Here is a 15877-nt window from a genome sequence, read left to right as displayed (position 1 = left end):
TCCAGCTTCACCTCTTTCCTACCAGCCTGCTGACCAAATTATGGAAAGACAACGAACAATGATCAAGAATGTTTCTGGGCACTCGTGTGCTTCTTTTATTTCCTGTGTGCTCTAATATGATACAATAAGAACTTGAAAATACAATGCAGGGTCTTTTAATTTTCCCCAGTTCATTCAGCATAGGCCCCCTGCCTTTAATAAAACACAAACATGTAACATTGTTTCTAACATTACAGAACCAGGTTGTAACAACTTGCATATTTTTTATTTTTTTTTTGCCTTGAAATCAACATCCAGAGCTTTTTTTTGTACATCACACTTTTTTTTAAATTTTTGTATTTGTGTTTTGAAAAAAATATATAAAAAAAACATTCAACACTGACTCATTACTCAGTCCAAATCCCCTTGTAAAACATTGATATGTATCTTTGCGGCAGTTAATAAATAATAGTCCCCGGAAATCATTTTCAACCAATCAATTTATCCAAATATATATATATTTTTTTTTAAATAGCCAATTAAGAAATTAAGTTACTTTAAAAATGTTGGAGTAGTTCTTTGCTTAAATGTAAAAACAGCTTTAATTTGATGCACTTCTGAACTAAAACAATGAATACTTGAAATCATCACCTTTAATTGTAATTTTTGAGCATTTTAGTGGCAGCTACCACAGTAACGCTGAGAGACAGTAAAAGTTAATTCCAAATAAAAAGTAATTATTTTGCAGGACAGACCACATGGGCTTGCTCAGCACCATGGACATATCAGTGTCACAGAAACATTCAAATTACACTCCAGAAGAAGAACCTGAAGTGGGCCTTTGGGCCACAATATAAACTATATAAACAATATTTAAAAATGGAGAACAACTGTAGGTCATTGGACTTGCATTGTCAAAGGATTAGTGACGAGTAGCTATGAAATAGCTCTTTCATTGCCTAAGTGAATACCAGCAAAAACACAGAAACTTAACTCTTACTGTTTCATGCCCATGTGTTAACCAGTGTTAAAGAATCCAGGAGACACACAAGCAGCTAATGACAACCACAGCTTAACGCCATCATGTCGTCATACTGCTTTAAAACCACGTTCTCCTCATCATCAAAATACAACAGACTCATAGACTGGAGCGTGTCCGGCACGCAGCAGGGCGCTTCCACCTCATCGCTAGCAACCTTGAGCGCGTGCATGATAGAACGCACTGTGGCGTGGTTGGTCGCCCTGACGCCTACCCCCAGTGGGAATGGACAGGAGCCCGTACAGTGATAGGCATTGTATCCACGGGGAGAGATGATCCAGCCCGACCAGCCGATCTCCTCGAAGTCAACAAACAGAGAAATGCGCTGGCAGTGCTGGGAGCTGTCGAGGGGCACGACACTCGAAGATGCACGAGGCCTTCTGCTGCGGTGCTCGGGGGCACCCGGTTCAGGTTGGGTTTGTCCTGTGATGAGAGTAGGATAGAAAATTATGACCATTTTTACATTTTTTCCAAGTATTTTAATTTTAGGCATGTACAATTTGTTAAATACAAAAATATCAACTTTTAAAACCCATGTGGCAAAACACAAATCTCTTAAAGCTGCAGTATGGAACAGACAAGGAAAAAAGTGAAACAGACAACATTCCTCCTGCAGCACTGTTGTTGTTTCTCCTCTATGTTGCAAGCATAGACTGCTGTATAGAAGTTGCTGTGTGGATGTTGGCTAATGCTAAGCTTGTTGAGCAAGGCACAACTTTAAGAGAGCACAAGCTGTGCAGTTGTACTGTGCAGAGCGACAGGACCTGCTTATTAGGATTAAATAGACCAATCACACATTACAGTATGACCACCTGCCTAATATTGAGTCAGTCCCGCTTTTGCTACCAAAACAGACTGACCCATTGAGACATGGACTCCACTAGACCCCTGAAGGTGTGCTGTGGTATCGGCACCAAAATGTTAGCAACAGATCCTTTTAAGTCCTGTAAGCATGGAGGTGTGGCCTCCATAGTTCAGACTAGTTTGTCCAGCACATCTCACACATACACAATTGGATTCATATCTGGGTAATTTTGAGGCAAAGTCAACACCTCAAACTTGTTGTTGTGCTCCTCAAACCATTCCTGATCCATTATTGCTTTGACCCAAGGTGCATTATCCTGCTGAAAGAAACCACAGCAAACAGGGAATACTGTTTCCATGAAAGGGTGTACATGGTCTCCAACAATTCTTAAGTAGGTGGTACAGTCAAGGTAACATCCACATAGATGGCAGAAACTAAGGCTTCTCAGCAGAACAAAGCATCACATTGCCTATGCCGGGTTCCCTTCTTCCCATAGAGCATAGGGTTCCTGAGGTAAGAGATACATGCACCCTGCCATCCATATCATGTCAAAAAAATGTGATTCATCAGACCAGGCCACCTTCTTCCATTGCTCCATAGTCCAATTCTGATGCTTGCATGCCCATTGTTAGTGCTTTTGACAGTGGACAGGGGTCAGCATGGCCAGAACCAGCATTACATTTTTCAGCAATTTGAGCTCCAGTAGCTCATCTGATGGATCGACCAGACAGGCTAACCTTCACTCCCCACGTGCATCAGTGAGCCTTGGCTTCTCATGGCCCTGTCGCTGCTTCATCACTGTTCCTTCTTTGGACCACTTTTGATAGATACTGACCACTGCAGAAAACTAAACTGCCGAGGATTAGACCCAGTCGTCTGGGATCCACATGAACAGCCACAGTCAAGAGACGGGTTCAGTGAACAAACTGTATTGATCGGTCAACTGGTGCTAAGCAGACTAGCATAAGAATGTGTAGATGCCTCACTTTTTTTGTTCTTTCATGCTGCTCATCTGCCCCGAGACTTGTTTAGCCCAAGCCTCCTGGACACCAAGCATGAAACCAAAGCCCAGACGAGGTGCAGGAGTCCAAATATTCCACTTGCAATTTGCTTAGAAGTTCTTATTAAGTTAAAAATGGCAAAAACATCTTGCCTGCCTACACCAATGACTGTTATAACAGCGGATGTGTCACACTGTGCACCATGCTCACATCACTCTCACCACCTTACCAAAGTATGACTGGTTCGATGCTCCCGTCTGTTTATCGTGTGAGAATATGACCAGGTAGGCGCTTGTGTCTGTCAGCTCTACATTCTGTTTAGATGAATGCAACACCGACTCCATCCAGTTACCGGAAGGAAGTGTAGTCACCACCAAGATGCCGTTGCCCTCCTGACTGTTCTGGATCCACTTGGATACCTGACATTTAAAACAAGCACATCATCACTCCAATCTAACACAAACTATGATCGTCATCATTATGAGACGTTTTTATTTGGAATTGATCATCTGAGCTTTGCAGTAATGACCAAAGACAAAACATATCAAAAGGAATTATTTTCTCACAACAAGCCTCAAACATTCATTTTAAACAAAGAAAATTAAGTTATGGATTTTGTTACCATTTGAGTGACATCGAAGACTTCCCATCCTTGTGTGTACAGGGGAACCAATCTGGAGGTGATGAGGTTTCCTCGCCATGGCTTCACGAGGTTCTCCAGCACCTCATAGAGAGCCACCTGGAGAAAAAAAAAACAGGGAAAACCCACCACCAACAACAAACAGAAACTATCACTATTTGTTTTCAAAAATTCCTGTTAAAGGCCCACGATTATCAAACGCTCGCAGACAAAGAAAACGGGTGAGTGCACTTAGCGTCAGTGCTCTAAAACATTGCCACAAATACGAACCAGCGTTTTTTGTTTCCTGTACAATATAAGAAAAAAATGTGAAAATGATATGCCTTTAAAAGCAAACAAACAAGACGCATTTACCTTGTAGAAATGAGGCGTGTGAAACCTTCCGGGATAAAACTTCCTTTTCTTTCGGAACCAGCGGAACTGCGCTTTGATCATTCTTTCATCTCTGCCGAAAGATGACAAGTTGAAGAAGTGAAAACTCTCTCCAGGTTGCCCTGCAGATGACAAAATAATCATAAACATATTTAGAGAAATGATGAAACCATACACTGATAAAGAGAAGGCTGTTAAACAGACACATAGCCCTGCGCAATCGTGCGTTATTGCGTCTTTACGCACTCATATGCACACTACTACTACTCATATGCGCTCCAGATGCAAACTCATTGGAAGATATTCTCGCGGAACAGCCGTTACTGTTGCTTCTCACCTTTATCGCTGAAACTCCGCACCGTGTTTCCTTCCAGAATGTCCGTCTGGCTTTTCGGGGTCCCATCCGTGACGGAAACCGCGTTAAAAAGATCCAGCATAAACTGAGGAGCCTTCTTCTGAGGAGCCACCGCTGGTCTGGGGATATCCTTAAGATAGAAGAGACGATCCAGCTTCTGCCTGGCCATTTTCGTGGCGTCCAAACGGTCCTGCGGGATCGCCAGCGGGGTGACGCATCTTAGCAGGAGAGCGAGGAGGCAGAGGCGCGGAGCTCGTGCCGTCATCTCCAGACTGGACTGAGCTCTACACCTGTGGGAGGGTAGGTGATAAATGACGGGGTGTCCTTGTATTTAGCAAACAGTAAGAGGTGATTGGACGATGACTGATGACAAAAAAACAAATACACAAAAGGGTGGAAACGAGCAGAGAACCAGCTGTAAAGAAAAATAAACACCACTAATTTGTCCGGTTTACTGTAGTTTACAAGCCACTCTGTTCATTTGAAAAGTTAATTCAGACATGCTGTAATGCACGTTTTACGACAGATTTGACCGCATGTGTTAAAATAAGTTCAAATGTATTCAAGAGAATAACTTTCACGTCTTTAGTATTACACCACTCGCCCTTCGGTGCCACCGTTTTATTCGCTGGACCAAATAAAATTATCCGATCATGATGTTTTGTCACCTTTGTCCCACATCATGCGTTATCAGTATGAGGCCAGTCGCTGGAGAGCAAACGAACAACCGAGCCGTGACGCAAATGAAGCGCGTTTTCAAAAGCTGCCTGTTAACGCGCGTTTTCACAAAAAACTCTGCCAGTGTTTGGACAGTGACTCAGAGTTAACAGCGTGACGTGTTTATTCCTCAATTAGGGCGAATCCCAGCTGACCTCTGATCAATCAAGTACAACAAAAGGGATCAAACTCTCGGGTTCGTCACGCTGATCGATAGCTCAATCTCCTCTCCCATTGTTAATCAAATCTACTACCATTACACGGGAATGATGATCCCCCCCTCATTACTCACATTTAAGACCATGAAAGAAAACGTATCACTGAGTAGCCATCCAGTCAGATAAGCCTGAAAACAGACAAAAGCAATAAACACTGGAAACAAAGAGGATCAAATGATTGGATTTACTGAAACAAGACTTGGATTTAACTCAACTGCTTTAAGTTCTTTTTGAGCTGCTTTCAATAAAAAGGCAAAATTCATGTTTGGATATACAACCTTGTTTCCAAAGGGCTAGACTGGTGTGTAAAATGTGAATAAACCTGAATGCAATAAACATGATTGAAAAGCTGTCGATTGCATAACTAATTCGTTCATTACTAGCTTGGAGATGGCAGCACTGACAAAAAATGTGAGGTGGAAGATGAAGACAATGGTGAAGATGCTCAGATTTTGATTGGGAGTGACCAGAATAGACAGGACTGGAAATATATATACATCAGAGGGTTAGAGCGGCAAGGTTGAGATGGTTTGGACATGTGTAGAGGAGGGTTAGTCGACATATTGGACAAGGGATGCTGAATATTGAGCTGCCAGGCAGGAGGAAAAGAGGAATATCTGAGGGAGTATTTGTGGATGTAGTGAAGGAGCATATGGAGAGGGCTGGTGTGACAGAAAAGAATGCTAGGGTGAGATGGAGGCAGATGATGCTCTGTGGCGAGCCCTAAAGGGAGCAGGATAGTATTAAAAGAGCCTCCCAGAGAAGCTCAATCTTTCAGAATGTAAGTTAGGGAGGTGTAATAGGAGCAACGGCTGTAAGCTTAAAATTTCAAAGAAAGGTCATTAAAGTCAGTTTTTCTCCACAGTCACAGATGCAATTTAAAACAATACAGACATACAAATAAGACTCCGCAAAACTATCATCTTCTCTGGGATCAAGATCAACTGGCCTGTGGTCTGACCAATCAAAAATCACCCTCAAAAAATGAGGCTCATATTTGCTGTGTCTCCAGCACAGGAGAAGATGGAGTGATCAGCGTGATCAAGAAAAAAAACACTATATTCTGAGAATTTAAAAAAATAAATAAACAAGATGATAAGTGGAAAAAAGACAAAATGCATAAAAGAGTAGAGAAAGAACTTCGACTTTTTCCCCTTCAAGTCTTTGGAAAATAAAAAAGTCAGGGTAATTTTTTTTAATTTCCCCTCGTGGGAAAAATCCTCTCCTATAATAGTACGAATGTTGGCTTAACATCACTAAAAGAAAAAAAAAACAACGACACACGACTACATGATCTGAACATGGAAAATGAACTGGTACTGGTTTTCTATTCTAATTGCATACTGAAGGCACTTTCTACTACAAGCCTCATTATGCCTTTATGTCTTTCTTCTTACTTACTCGGAATAATCATTGGTTTGGCTTTTCGATCAGTTGTCTGTATGTCGTCGATATACAGACTTTGAGGGACCATCGATTGACCCATTCAAGCTTCTGATTGGTAGACTAACTGCTGTAACTCCTGTGATCTAGCTTCTGTTTTCTTTGTAATATTTTCAGTTAAACATTTCATTTAAATTATTTTCAAACGATTGAATTCTGTTTTAATCTGCATTTTACACAGAATCCCAACATAATTTGGAAACAACAGTTAATTGAACTATTCAAATGCTATTAATAAACTTAAGGAGGAGGAAGAAGAAAAAAAGATAAATTGCTTTAAAATTTCCACTAAACAAGGAACTATGGAAACCACTTCTCTGTACTGTGAGGGTAGAGAACCGTGTACTGAGTGCTGAATGCCCAAGAAAAAGTCCCCTCTCTAAAACTTCTGCGAAGGCGGATATTCTCATAAGCAGTTCAGGAAAGATCACACAAAGAAATATTTTATAAAAAAATAATCTCATCAGCACAAAGCCATCTTTTCAGTGAAGTAAATGCAAACCTTGTTGATCATGAAAAATGTTCAGCACTGATATAAATTATCTGTTTTGCATTTCCACCATTTGTTTGTTCCTGATAGATGAGGCTAAAGACCTTATTTTGACATCTGGACTTCATGTTCCTGTCTTAGATTTGCAGACTAGAGCAAATTCTGATATCTGACATTTGAATTTGAAACTCCAGCTAGTTTTGCCTAAAGTCAGGTGAAAACAGGTAACCAGGCTCAGTCTGAAACAGGCCTCCAGGACAGCCACTGGGCTGGGCTTTGTGACCAAACATTACATAACCTTCACACCATTTGCTCTGGTGCAAACAAAAGCCTCTGTAGTTTAACAGAAGTTGTGTTTCTGTTTCTTGGCCTGCAGCAGTGACTTCTTTTGAAGTTTCTGCTGCCTTTTGGCACCTTCATGATGAGGACAAGCCTAAATAAAATCATTAGTCCTGCTCAAGGAATTACTTGGAATGTATAACAACCTTAAAAATCTTTGTTTTGGTAGCACTAAAGCAGTGAGACATACTGTTTTGTGAGCCTTTCCTATGTTTACAGGTGAATTTTGTTACCTTTGGACAAAATCAGCTGTGCCCCCTTCTCCAGTCTTGCAGTGCTAAACTAAGCTAACCAGCTGTTGGCTGATTGGTAACTGTCAAAAATGATTGTAAGGTTTCCAAGCCTTCTCCTTCGTCTTCTTTTGGGTCTGCTTGTACTTTAGCAAAGAAGTTTAAAGATTCATTATCGCCACCTACTGGACGGGAGTGTGGATCAGACACTTGGCAGAGGGAGAAAACTAAATCAAAACCTCTCCTGTTCTTCTTACCGACTTTGGCAAAGTAGTGACACATCAGAATAACATATACTTATGTGCAGTTGTTTGAACTAATTATTTTGGAGTCTTCTGGACTGCTTAAAAGCAGGGTCCATACCGCAAACCCCAACAGTTTAAATGAATTCTGCCAATTCTGTCCAGAGAAACTGTCGTACACTTAGCATTCTGTGGCTTAGAGAAAATCAAAAATAAATGTAAACTTCTTCACCCAATTCTTGTTTTTAAAGTCATTAAAGAAACGTGTTATACAATCGTTCAAATCTGGAAAAAGAACAATTCAAAGAAATAATTTAAAGCCACAATAACACAGTCTGATGCCAAATCATTGCAAGACAACTGTTCTTGTATTTTCCTTGTCCACATGTAAACACAGAAATGGAGTTTGTTAAAATTTATACACTGTAAGGAATTTTTCCAAAAACTTTGTTTTCAGCGATCTAAAATGTGGTATATGTGTGCATGAAGAGCAGAAACAGTTAAAGTTTCAAAAGCACCTGTGTACGTGGACAGGGCCTATATATTAACCACCTATGTTAGCAATGTACTGGTGAGAAGAGATCTAAAAGATAAGCAGTCTCTCTTTGGCATTTCAGAGTTTTTTGACATCTATGTGATATAATTGTATCACATCTGACGTATCTCTTTGAATATTTTTATATAATCTTCCTATAATATTATCATGTAGAATCTTATCATAAGTGTTTTCTGCTATAAAATACCTCATAATCATATGCAGTTTAAAAGAACTAGCAAAGCATTGTGTGGAAGTATTACAGTTTGCATTTAATTTTTGGCATCATTGTGCAAAGTGTGATATGCAGATTGCTGTGACATGTATAATTACTACTAGCGGCAAATCCTAACAGCAGTTACCTCAAGGCATTTTAAATTTTAAGTTAAGGAACCGACAATATTACAACACTAGAGAATTATTTGTGTACCCCAAATCATCTAACTTTATAAGTGACAGTTCAGTTTCTACAGGCCAGTTGTCAAGGCCCTTGCATGTTTTTTTGAAGAATCAAAAACAACATGTCAGGATGGATGATGCTTATTGTTTTATTTAACATGACTTAAACCTAATTGTCGGGTGGTGCAGATGCCTGGCGCCTTGTTCTCGGCTTAATTGAAATACTAATAGTAAAACAGTAAGACAGTGTAATCAGTGCAGTATTCAGGTATACAGCCAGATGATGGACACTGAAGTCAATGTTGTGTGGTCTTTTTGTTTACCAGCAGGAAACCTGATGAGAAACCACAAAACCAAAAATAGGTTTTGGTCCTATGTGCTCTTCTTTAATACAGTATTCAGTATTAGTACCAAAGTCAGTCGTCTGATGAACTTGAAGAGACGATAATCCATATTTCCAGGTTAGAGCTGGTAGAGCCAGCTACACAGCTACCAGGGCCCAGAGACCACATATCAGTGGGTTCATTAAATGAAATGTGGAGCATAACCTCTGGTGCCATGCTTCAAACAGTTTCCATACAGACACCAGGAATCACTGAAGAGATGGGACATGCCAGACTAATGTCAGTAACTTTGAATTTAAGGAGGCAGTAATGGCAGTCCATGTCTTTGAGATCAACATGCACTATTCCTATGGAACTCAGATGTGCTATAAAATCAGCCTCATCGCTGTTATGGGGAGACCTTGGTTGCTGCTGTATGTAGTCACAGGCTTTGATCAAGTGGTTCAAATTTAAGCATGGTCCCTGTCAAGGAAAAAGCCATACCAGTTCACAATGCTGCAGGTGTCTGGATCCAAGCTGTTTCAAAATTTCAGGGTGGATCTTGCTGACTTTGTTGGTTCCTATGTGGCAACATTTTGGTACAAAGCTGTACCCACCCTGTGTGAGGAAAGCCTCTACTTTGCGGCACTTTCCCAGTATGGTTGTATGTCAAGATAATTGGTGAGGAAGGATCTTGTGTTCATGGACATGCCAAAGTGTGTTTGCTCAGATATTCAGCCGGGATTTGGTCACTGCAGTCTATGTCTTGTTGTCTTTTTGTTTGCCTATGGGAAGGCTGCTGAAGGACCATGATGTGCTTTGTATCACTGCAGGTGTCTCTAGAGAAGCTCTTCGAGAGACAGGTGTGAAAGAAGTGGTGACAGAGAACATCCGAGGCTGTCAAGCACTGACTGGAATCTAACTGCAGTATTTAATCAGACTCTCCAACAAATGCTGATCAGTGTCCTGTTCTCACGTTGGATATTTTGAGCCCGTTCAGGAGCCAGTATCCAATATGGAACCATCACAGCCTTTAGTCAAAAGCAAATCCACCTTTCACACCAAACCACATATTTATACAATTTCTTCACACAAAAAACATTTTTAACTTTAATAAACATGCCGACCAGTGGATATATCAACTTCTATGTTATAACTTTTGTCACAAAACTGTACAGTCAAGAGACAGACGGCAGTCAACTTCAGTTCATTGCAGAGTGAAGCTACTGTCTGTTTATGGAGGGTCTGTGGACACTGCCCCCTGCTGGCAGCAAAAATGATGACAAAGCCATCAATTTACAGGAGTTATAATAATCTCCCACTGTGTTATCCGTACGTTCCAACATACCAACATTCCCTGGGGCAGTCCTACAGTTTGTGATGTGATTTCCCTACATTGCTATAGAAACAAACTTCCTCAGCTATGAAATCTTCTGTTGTCCTGTATCTCTAAAAGCCAAACCCTCCTTCAGTAAACTATTTCATCAGTATCATATTAAAGTGAGTGACTAAACAAAGGTACAGCAGCTCTGTGTCCCCTTTAACCAGCACAGTATCAGTACCATGAAAATGAATTAAACTGAACGACCTTTACACTTTTAATTTTTACCCCCGTGCTACTATGTATTCAAGACTGATCACGTTTACTTTACTCTGATAATTCACACTTTAATCTCGAGTTTACAGGTTCTTCTTATATATAATCAGTTGTTTTCCTGGATGATGCAGTGTTTCCAGTTAAACACCAGATGGAGCTATTACCTAAAACATGGTAAACCATGCGCTTTGTTTACATGAGGTGAAAATATGGGTGCATGGTTTCATACACGATTTTTTAAAGTTTAGATATGATTTTACAAGAACACAATTTTTTTTTAAAGAAACTTATTGAAAAAAATTTCTTTGGTTTCAGATTTAACTTTTTCAGGCTCATCAAAGTCTTAGGTTGCAGTGGATAAACAAACAAATGTAGTGCTTCACTCTTATATTTGCTTTTCCTGAATTGCCCTGAATTGATGCACAGCATTGTGGCGAGCAATCACTCAGGTTCCTTAGATGGACATTGTGGATTTTGCATTAGCTTTTATGTGCTGTTGTCTCCTCTTTCACCCAGAGCCGCCTGGCTCCACATCTGACAAGTGTGTCCATGTGTTAATGGCTTCACCTTGTGTTAAATACCTCTACTGAGGCAATTAGAGACACATGGAAGGCATTTGCTTCCCAATGCTGCTGCAACTCTGTTTGACTGACTAATGAAGAGGAATACAGTCACAGCACAAGTGGAAACACATGACAAGGATGTCGAACTCTGCTACAATCTGATGTTTTTTCTTTCTTTCTCTTCTTTTTTATTTTGAAAAGTGTATCCATATTGCCCGTGACCACAAACAAGTACAGCTAGCTGTCCTTTTCAGGGTGTTCATTCTCTCCATAACTAATGTTGTCATTTATATGTGATTTGTGATGGTATGAATTGCAGCCCCTTTAATAGAAAATGCCCTTTCCCAAAAAGTATCTGTCTTTACACTTCATCTTACACAAATGCAGAAAAGAAAAAAAAGAAGAAGCAATATTTCACATATGATAATGATCATCACCAGAGCTGGCACAGCTTTCATCTGATCCCTGATTAGCCTAATCATGAGTAATCAGTATGGCTGCAAGAGTGGCCTTATGTAGAGTCAGTGTGGGTCATAAATGTGTTGGTTTTCTATATATTACTAAGTAGGTGAACAGTTGTTACTAAAACTGATATTGTGCTTACAATAACCTCAGTGTGAGTTGATGGCACTACCCACTGAACCACTGTGATACGGACATAACCTTAGGGCCTGTCTCCTTGAATTTGCAACATGAAATATTGAAATTTTTAATTAGTTACATTTCTAAAGAGACAGAAAGGAAACATTAAAGAAGTAGAAGGTATATCTGCAGTTTGTGAGTGAAGTAGATGTCAGGTTGAAAATTACTTTGATGAAACAGGTCCCTGACCCAAAGGAGCTTTTGGGATATGCTCACAGTTATTGTTTTTTCAGATAAAGTTTATTTGTTTTATTGCAGTAAAGAGACACCAAGAAAAGTAACTGCTGATTACAGCAAGACAAGGTGTAGAACAACATAGTACGTCAGTGAATGCGTTATTGACTGAGCACAAATAAGCATCACTATCTACACCACTAAGAACCATTATTTACCATTCTGTGCATATATGTGATCTGGTGGTGAAGTCAACATTCGTCTGAATGCCTCAATGCTAATAAGTTCTGCCTTTCAGCAAGTGTTTTAAAGGCCAGTAGGCTGTCCAATCAGTGTTAATTTCCAGTGCTAATTTAGATTTCTTTTGAGGGATAGGAAAGACTAGGAAAGAGTAAAGAGCTTTTCATGAACTAGACTTCAGACCTGCAGTTTGAAAACCTTAAGATTAAAAAGATGGCGTCATCAGCAATGCATGGGTGTTTATGTCGTACATACTTCATTATTTCTTTTTCTTTCAGGTTTTTTCTTTGTTCGTACAGATGATTGAAATTAACAGTAGAACCTTGCTTCTGTAACAAAAATTGAAATAAACAGTTTAAAAATAACAGTTTATAATAATTTTAGGTACGATATTAAGTTGCAATTGTTCTTGTACTTTAAGCAGCTGCTTTATAGATTGACCCGTTATATCATGAGACTGATCTTTGCATATTGTCTTAGTCATAGTCTTGCACACTCATCAACTGCATGTACTGAACATTGAAGTTCCCCAGTCAAAAAAGTGAAAAAAGGTAAAGTACTTCATACTAATTTTGTTCAAAATCTTTGAGTTCATTCCTCATTTTTAAAAGCTCAGCGAGAGTTTTCTCACACTGCAGGGCTGACTCAGCTATAAGATGTGCGGCCTTTACATCCTCTGTCAGTTCGTTTATTTCATTTCGAAGTCCCTGAAACTTTTCAATGTCTGAAAGAGTTGTTTTTGCTTGTGCTCCAGATGCTGTTCTTACAAAGGAGGAGTTTTCATTCAGTTCATCCGAGAATGTGACGATATCATCCAGGATGGTCTTCTGTGCTCCAATAATGGTCATGAATTCTTCAACCAAAGCTTTCAAACTTTTCATCATGTCCTGCTCTGTGAGTGACTTCTTTACATTTGCATTCCAAGCAGTTGAGTCTCCAGTTTTGACTGCAGCAGCAGATAATGAAAGTAAGACTAAACCTCCCGCAGCGAGCGCTTTTTCCCCTCCTCCATGTGAAACTGAATGTCCTACTCCAACCGCTGTAGACAAAGCCACTAAATATCCCAGTCCTTTAAGGGCTTCCCCAGTCCGATTTTTCCATCTAGTTTCAGTTTCCATCTTTTTATATTCATCAGATAGCTCTTGAAGTTCTTGGCCAATGGCTTGTGTTCTTTCTTCAAATTGATTACAGTTTTTAAGAAATGCCCTGGCAGCTTCACACAGTTTGCTTAATGGAATAGACACACAAGCAGGTAGTCTATTGGTCATTGTTCCTCTTTAACCTTTCAGCACCTTTTGACCAAATCCAACAAATATGGAAACACTACAAAAAGAAGCACACAAACAAGAAAGGCTGTGTCACAGTCCTTGCTGTTGGTAGTCTGAAAAATAAAACAAAAAATCCACAAGTACCTAATACTGATACTACTACTACGGCTGCGAATACTACTACTAATAATACCAAAACAGTACTAATAAATACTAATCCAGTGAATGATACACAGCATGTGTGTCACTAACATCATGGAACCTTTCTTGTCTTGTTTGCACAAGTTGTCATGTTGTGACTACAACAAAGCGTGACTGTTAGTAAGATGAATCGGAGAATATTTTGATTAAGCAACTAAGAGTAGAGACTCATCATTGATGCAAAAATCAAGATGTTCTAAAATAAAGTAGATTAGTCTTATGTGTCTCTTAAAACTATTCTTGTTTTCATTATAGTTTACAAGTATCCATGTTATTCAAACTAGATTTCAGCAATATAAAGATTATGTGAAACGCTTTGTTATTTTCAGAAGTATAAATCACCATAATTTTACTGCTGCCACTAACAGATTCAACAAAACCTATGTATAGAAATATGTATGTATGTATGTATATATATATATATATATATATATGAAGTTGAAGTTAACACTGAAACAACCATGTAAATATTGTCTTACCACCTGTGTATCTGTCTGTGCTCCATATTAAGCTTCTTCTAAAATACTTTCACTTTAGTTTTTCACTAGCGTGTCACATGATATGCTAACACGTCAACTTCCTTACAGATTAAACCTGTTCTGCATGCCACCTAAAAGTAATGGCATGTAGGTTTTAACTTCACTGCCATACACGCCCTTCCTCTTTTTGTTTTGTAGTTTTACTTTGACTTGGTTGGTTATAGTAGCATTTCTGTCATGGTCTGGGTGAGTGCTGGAGTCATCATCCGAATTGCTGTTTCCACCTCTGGGTGGTAGATTTCCATAGAATGCAAATGACCTTGTGTTTTTCTCTGCAGCCATTCAGCCGTCTTTCGTGTTCCATCTCTGACAATGCTCACTTTCATCTGGTTGCTGGTTCGTTTTGGCAGTTCAGTCCCTCACAGCTTCAGTCCGCACTACTCACCTGCCAGCCCTCCGCCCACAGTCATTGCACTCCACGGATTCCCTGCCCTGGAACCCGGCTGCCTCACCCCGGACCTCTCGACCCCCCTTTTGCCAGTTCTCCACCTGCAAACTGTAAGATTAAAGAAATGAGCTTTGATTCTTCCCCTCCGGATCACATGGGCTCAGCCACTAAATCTTTTCTCCTCTCTTTGCAGTGTACTGACTCCCTGTTGCATTTCCTGAAGCCCATGCTCTTCCCCAGGTCCCTGAGTTTAACATTAACTTAGTGAATTTAGTTTCTCTTATGTTCTCTGTAATCGAGTTTGCTTTTAGTCATAGTTTATTATTAATCTCACAGCTCTAGTAAATCTTAGTTTATCGTTCACAGTCTTGTTGACTTTGTGACTTCGTGTTTTTGTGCAAATAAATATTGTTCACTACGCTTCCAACAAGGTGGTAAAAAAGAAACTTACATCAAAATTTCATTATATTAGAACCAAGGTAATAGGTTGAAAAGCAAAGTGTTTCGTTTGATATATAATTTCAGCTTGTTGCGAGTTTTGGGCCTTCTTTTGTAGTATTTTGCAAGTCATAATATGTTTTGATGGATGACAGGTCTAGATCGCAAGCAGGCCAGTGGAAAAGGATCTAAAAGATATGCTGAATGCAATTTGTTGCTGAGATAAGCAAGGCTTTCTCTATGGCCTCTATCCCTCGGGTCCTCTACCAGAGGCCTGGGAGGTTGAGAGTCCTGCGCGGTATCTTTTTTGTTTCTAGGACTGCACTCTTGGATGTTGTTTCCAGGATCTGATATATAAGGCTTGTCATCATTAGAGGTAATATCAAGGTGAGATTCTGCAACCAGTGGCAATTCCATATATCCACACTCTAGAACAGGGGTGGGCAATCTCAGTCCACGAGGGCCGGTGTCCCTGCAGGTTTTAGATGTCCTCGAACCAACACAGCTGATTTAAATGGCTAAATTAGCTCCTCAACATGTCTTGAAGTTCTCCAGAGGCCTGGTAACAAACTAATCATGTGATTCAGGTGTGTTGACCCAAGGTGAGATCTAAAACCTGCAGGGACACCGGCCCTCGTAGACTGAGATTGCCCACCCCTGCTCTATAACCTACCTCTATCCTCCAAGATGTCAACTCTTA

General features: G+C 40.0%; 1 protein-coding gene and 1 long non-coding RNA gene across 4 annotated transcripts; one reads left to right on the top strand and one right to left on the bottom strand.

Moving 5' to 3' along the window:
• Positions 1-69: 69 nt before the first annotated feature.
• On the bottom strand, positions 70-7769 carry LOC100693128 (bone morphogenetic protein 2-B). Of its 3 annotated transcripts, XM_019362149.2 has the most exons (7): positions 7632-7769; positions 5201-5254; positions 4174-4481; positions 3819-3958; positions 3447-3563; positions 3054-3243; positions 70-1441 (listed from the first exon to the last, which is right to left on the bottom strand). In XM_019362149.2, coding segments are annotated over exons 2-7 (1164 nt in total). In that variant the 5' UTR covers positions 5203-5254; positions 7632-7769; the 3' UTR covers positions 70-1034. The 3 variants fall into 3 exon arrangements, with proteins under 3 accessions (XP_019217694.1, XP_019217695.1, XP_013128043.1); XM_019362150.2 differs by lacking the exon at positions 5201-5254; XM_013272589.3 differs by lacking the exons at positions 5201-5254; positions 7632-7769 and adding an exon at positions 4860-4982.
• A 4356-nt stretch (positions 7770-12125) lies between these two features.
• LOC112847702 (uncharacterized) lies at positions 12126-15158 on the top strand. Its single transcript, XR_003221429.1, has 3 exons — positions 12126-13237; positions 14630-14849; positions 14933-15158. It is a non-coding gene; the product is annotated as an uncharacterized LOC112847702 (long non-coding RNA).
• Positions 15159-15877: the final 719 nt, after the last annotated feature.

This window comes from Oreochromis niloticus, linkage group LG8 (assembly GCF_001858045.2).
Source record: "Oreochromis niloticus isolate F11D_XX linkage group LG8, O_niloticus_UMD_NMBU, whole genome shotgun sequence".
Classification (NCBI taxonomy): Eukaryota; Metazoa; Chordata; class Actinopteri; order Cichliformes; family Cichlidae; genus Oreochromis; species Oreochromis niloticus.
Note: the sequence above shows the minus strand (reverse complement) of the source record. Positions and strands in the feature narration are given on the sequence as shown.

Excerpts from the sequence above, each read along its gene's own strand:
- LOC100693128 (XM_019362149.2), bottom strand. Across the intron at positions 3,564-3,818 it reads ACACGCCTCATTTCTACAAG|GTGGCTCTCTATGAGGTGCT; the intron begins GTAAATGCGTCT and ends TTTTTTCTCCAG. Across the intron at positions 1,442-3,053 it reads ATCGAACCAGTCATACTTTG|GACAAACCCAACCTGAACCG; the intron begins GTAAGGTGGTGA and ends CTCTCATCACAG.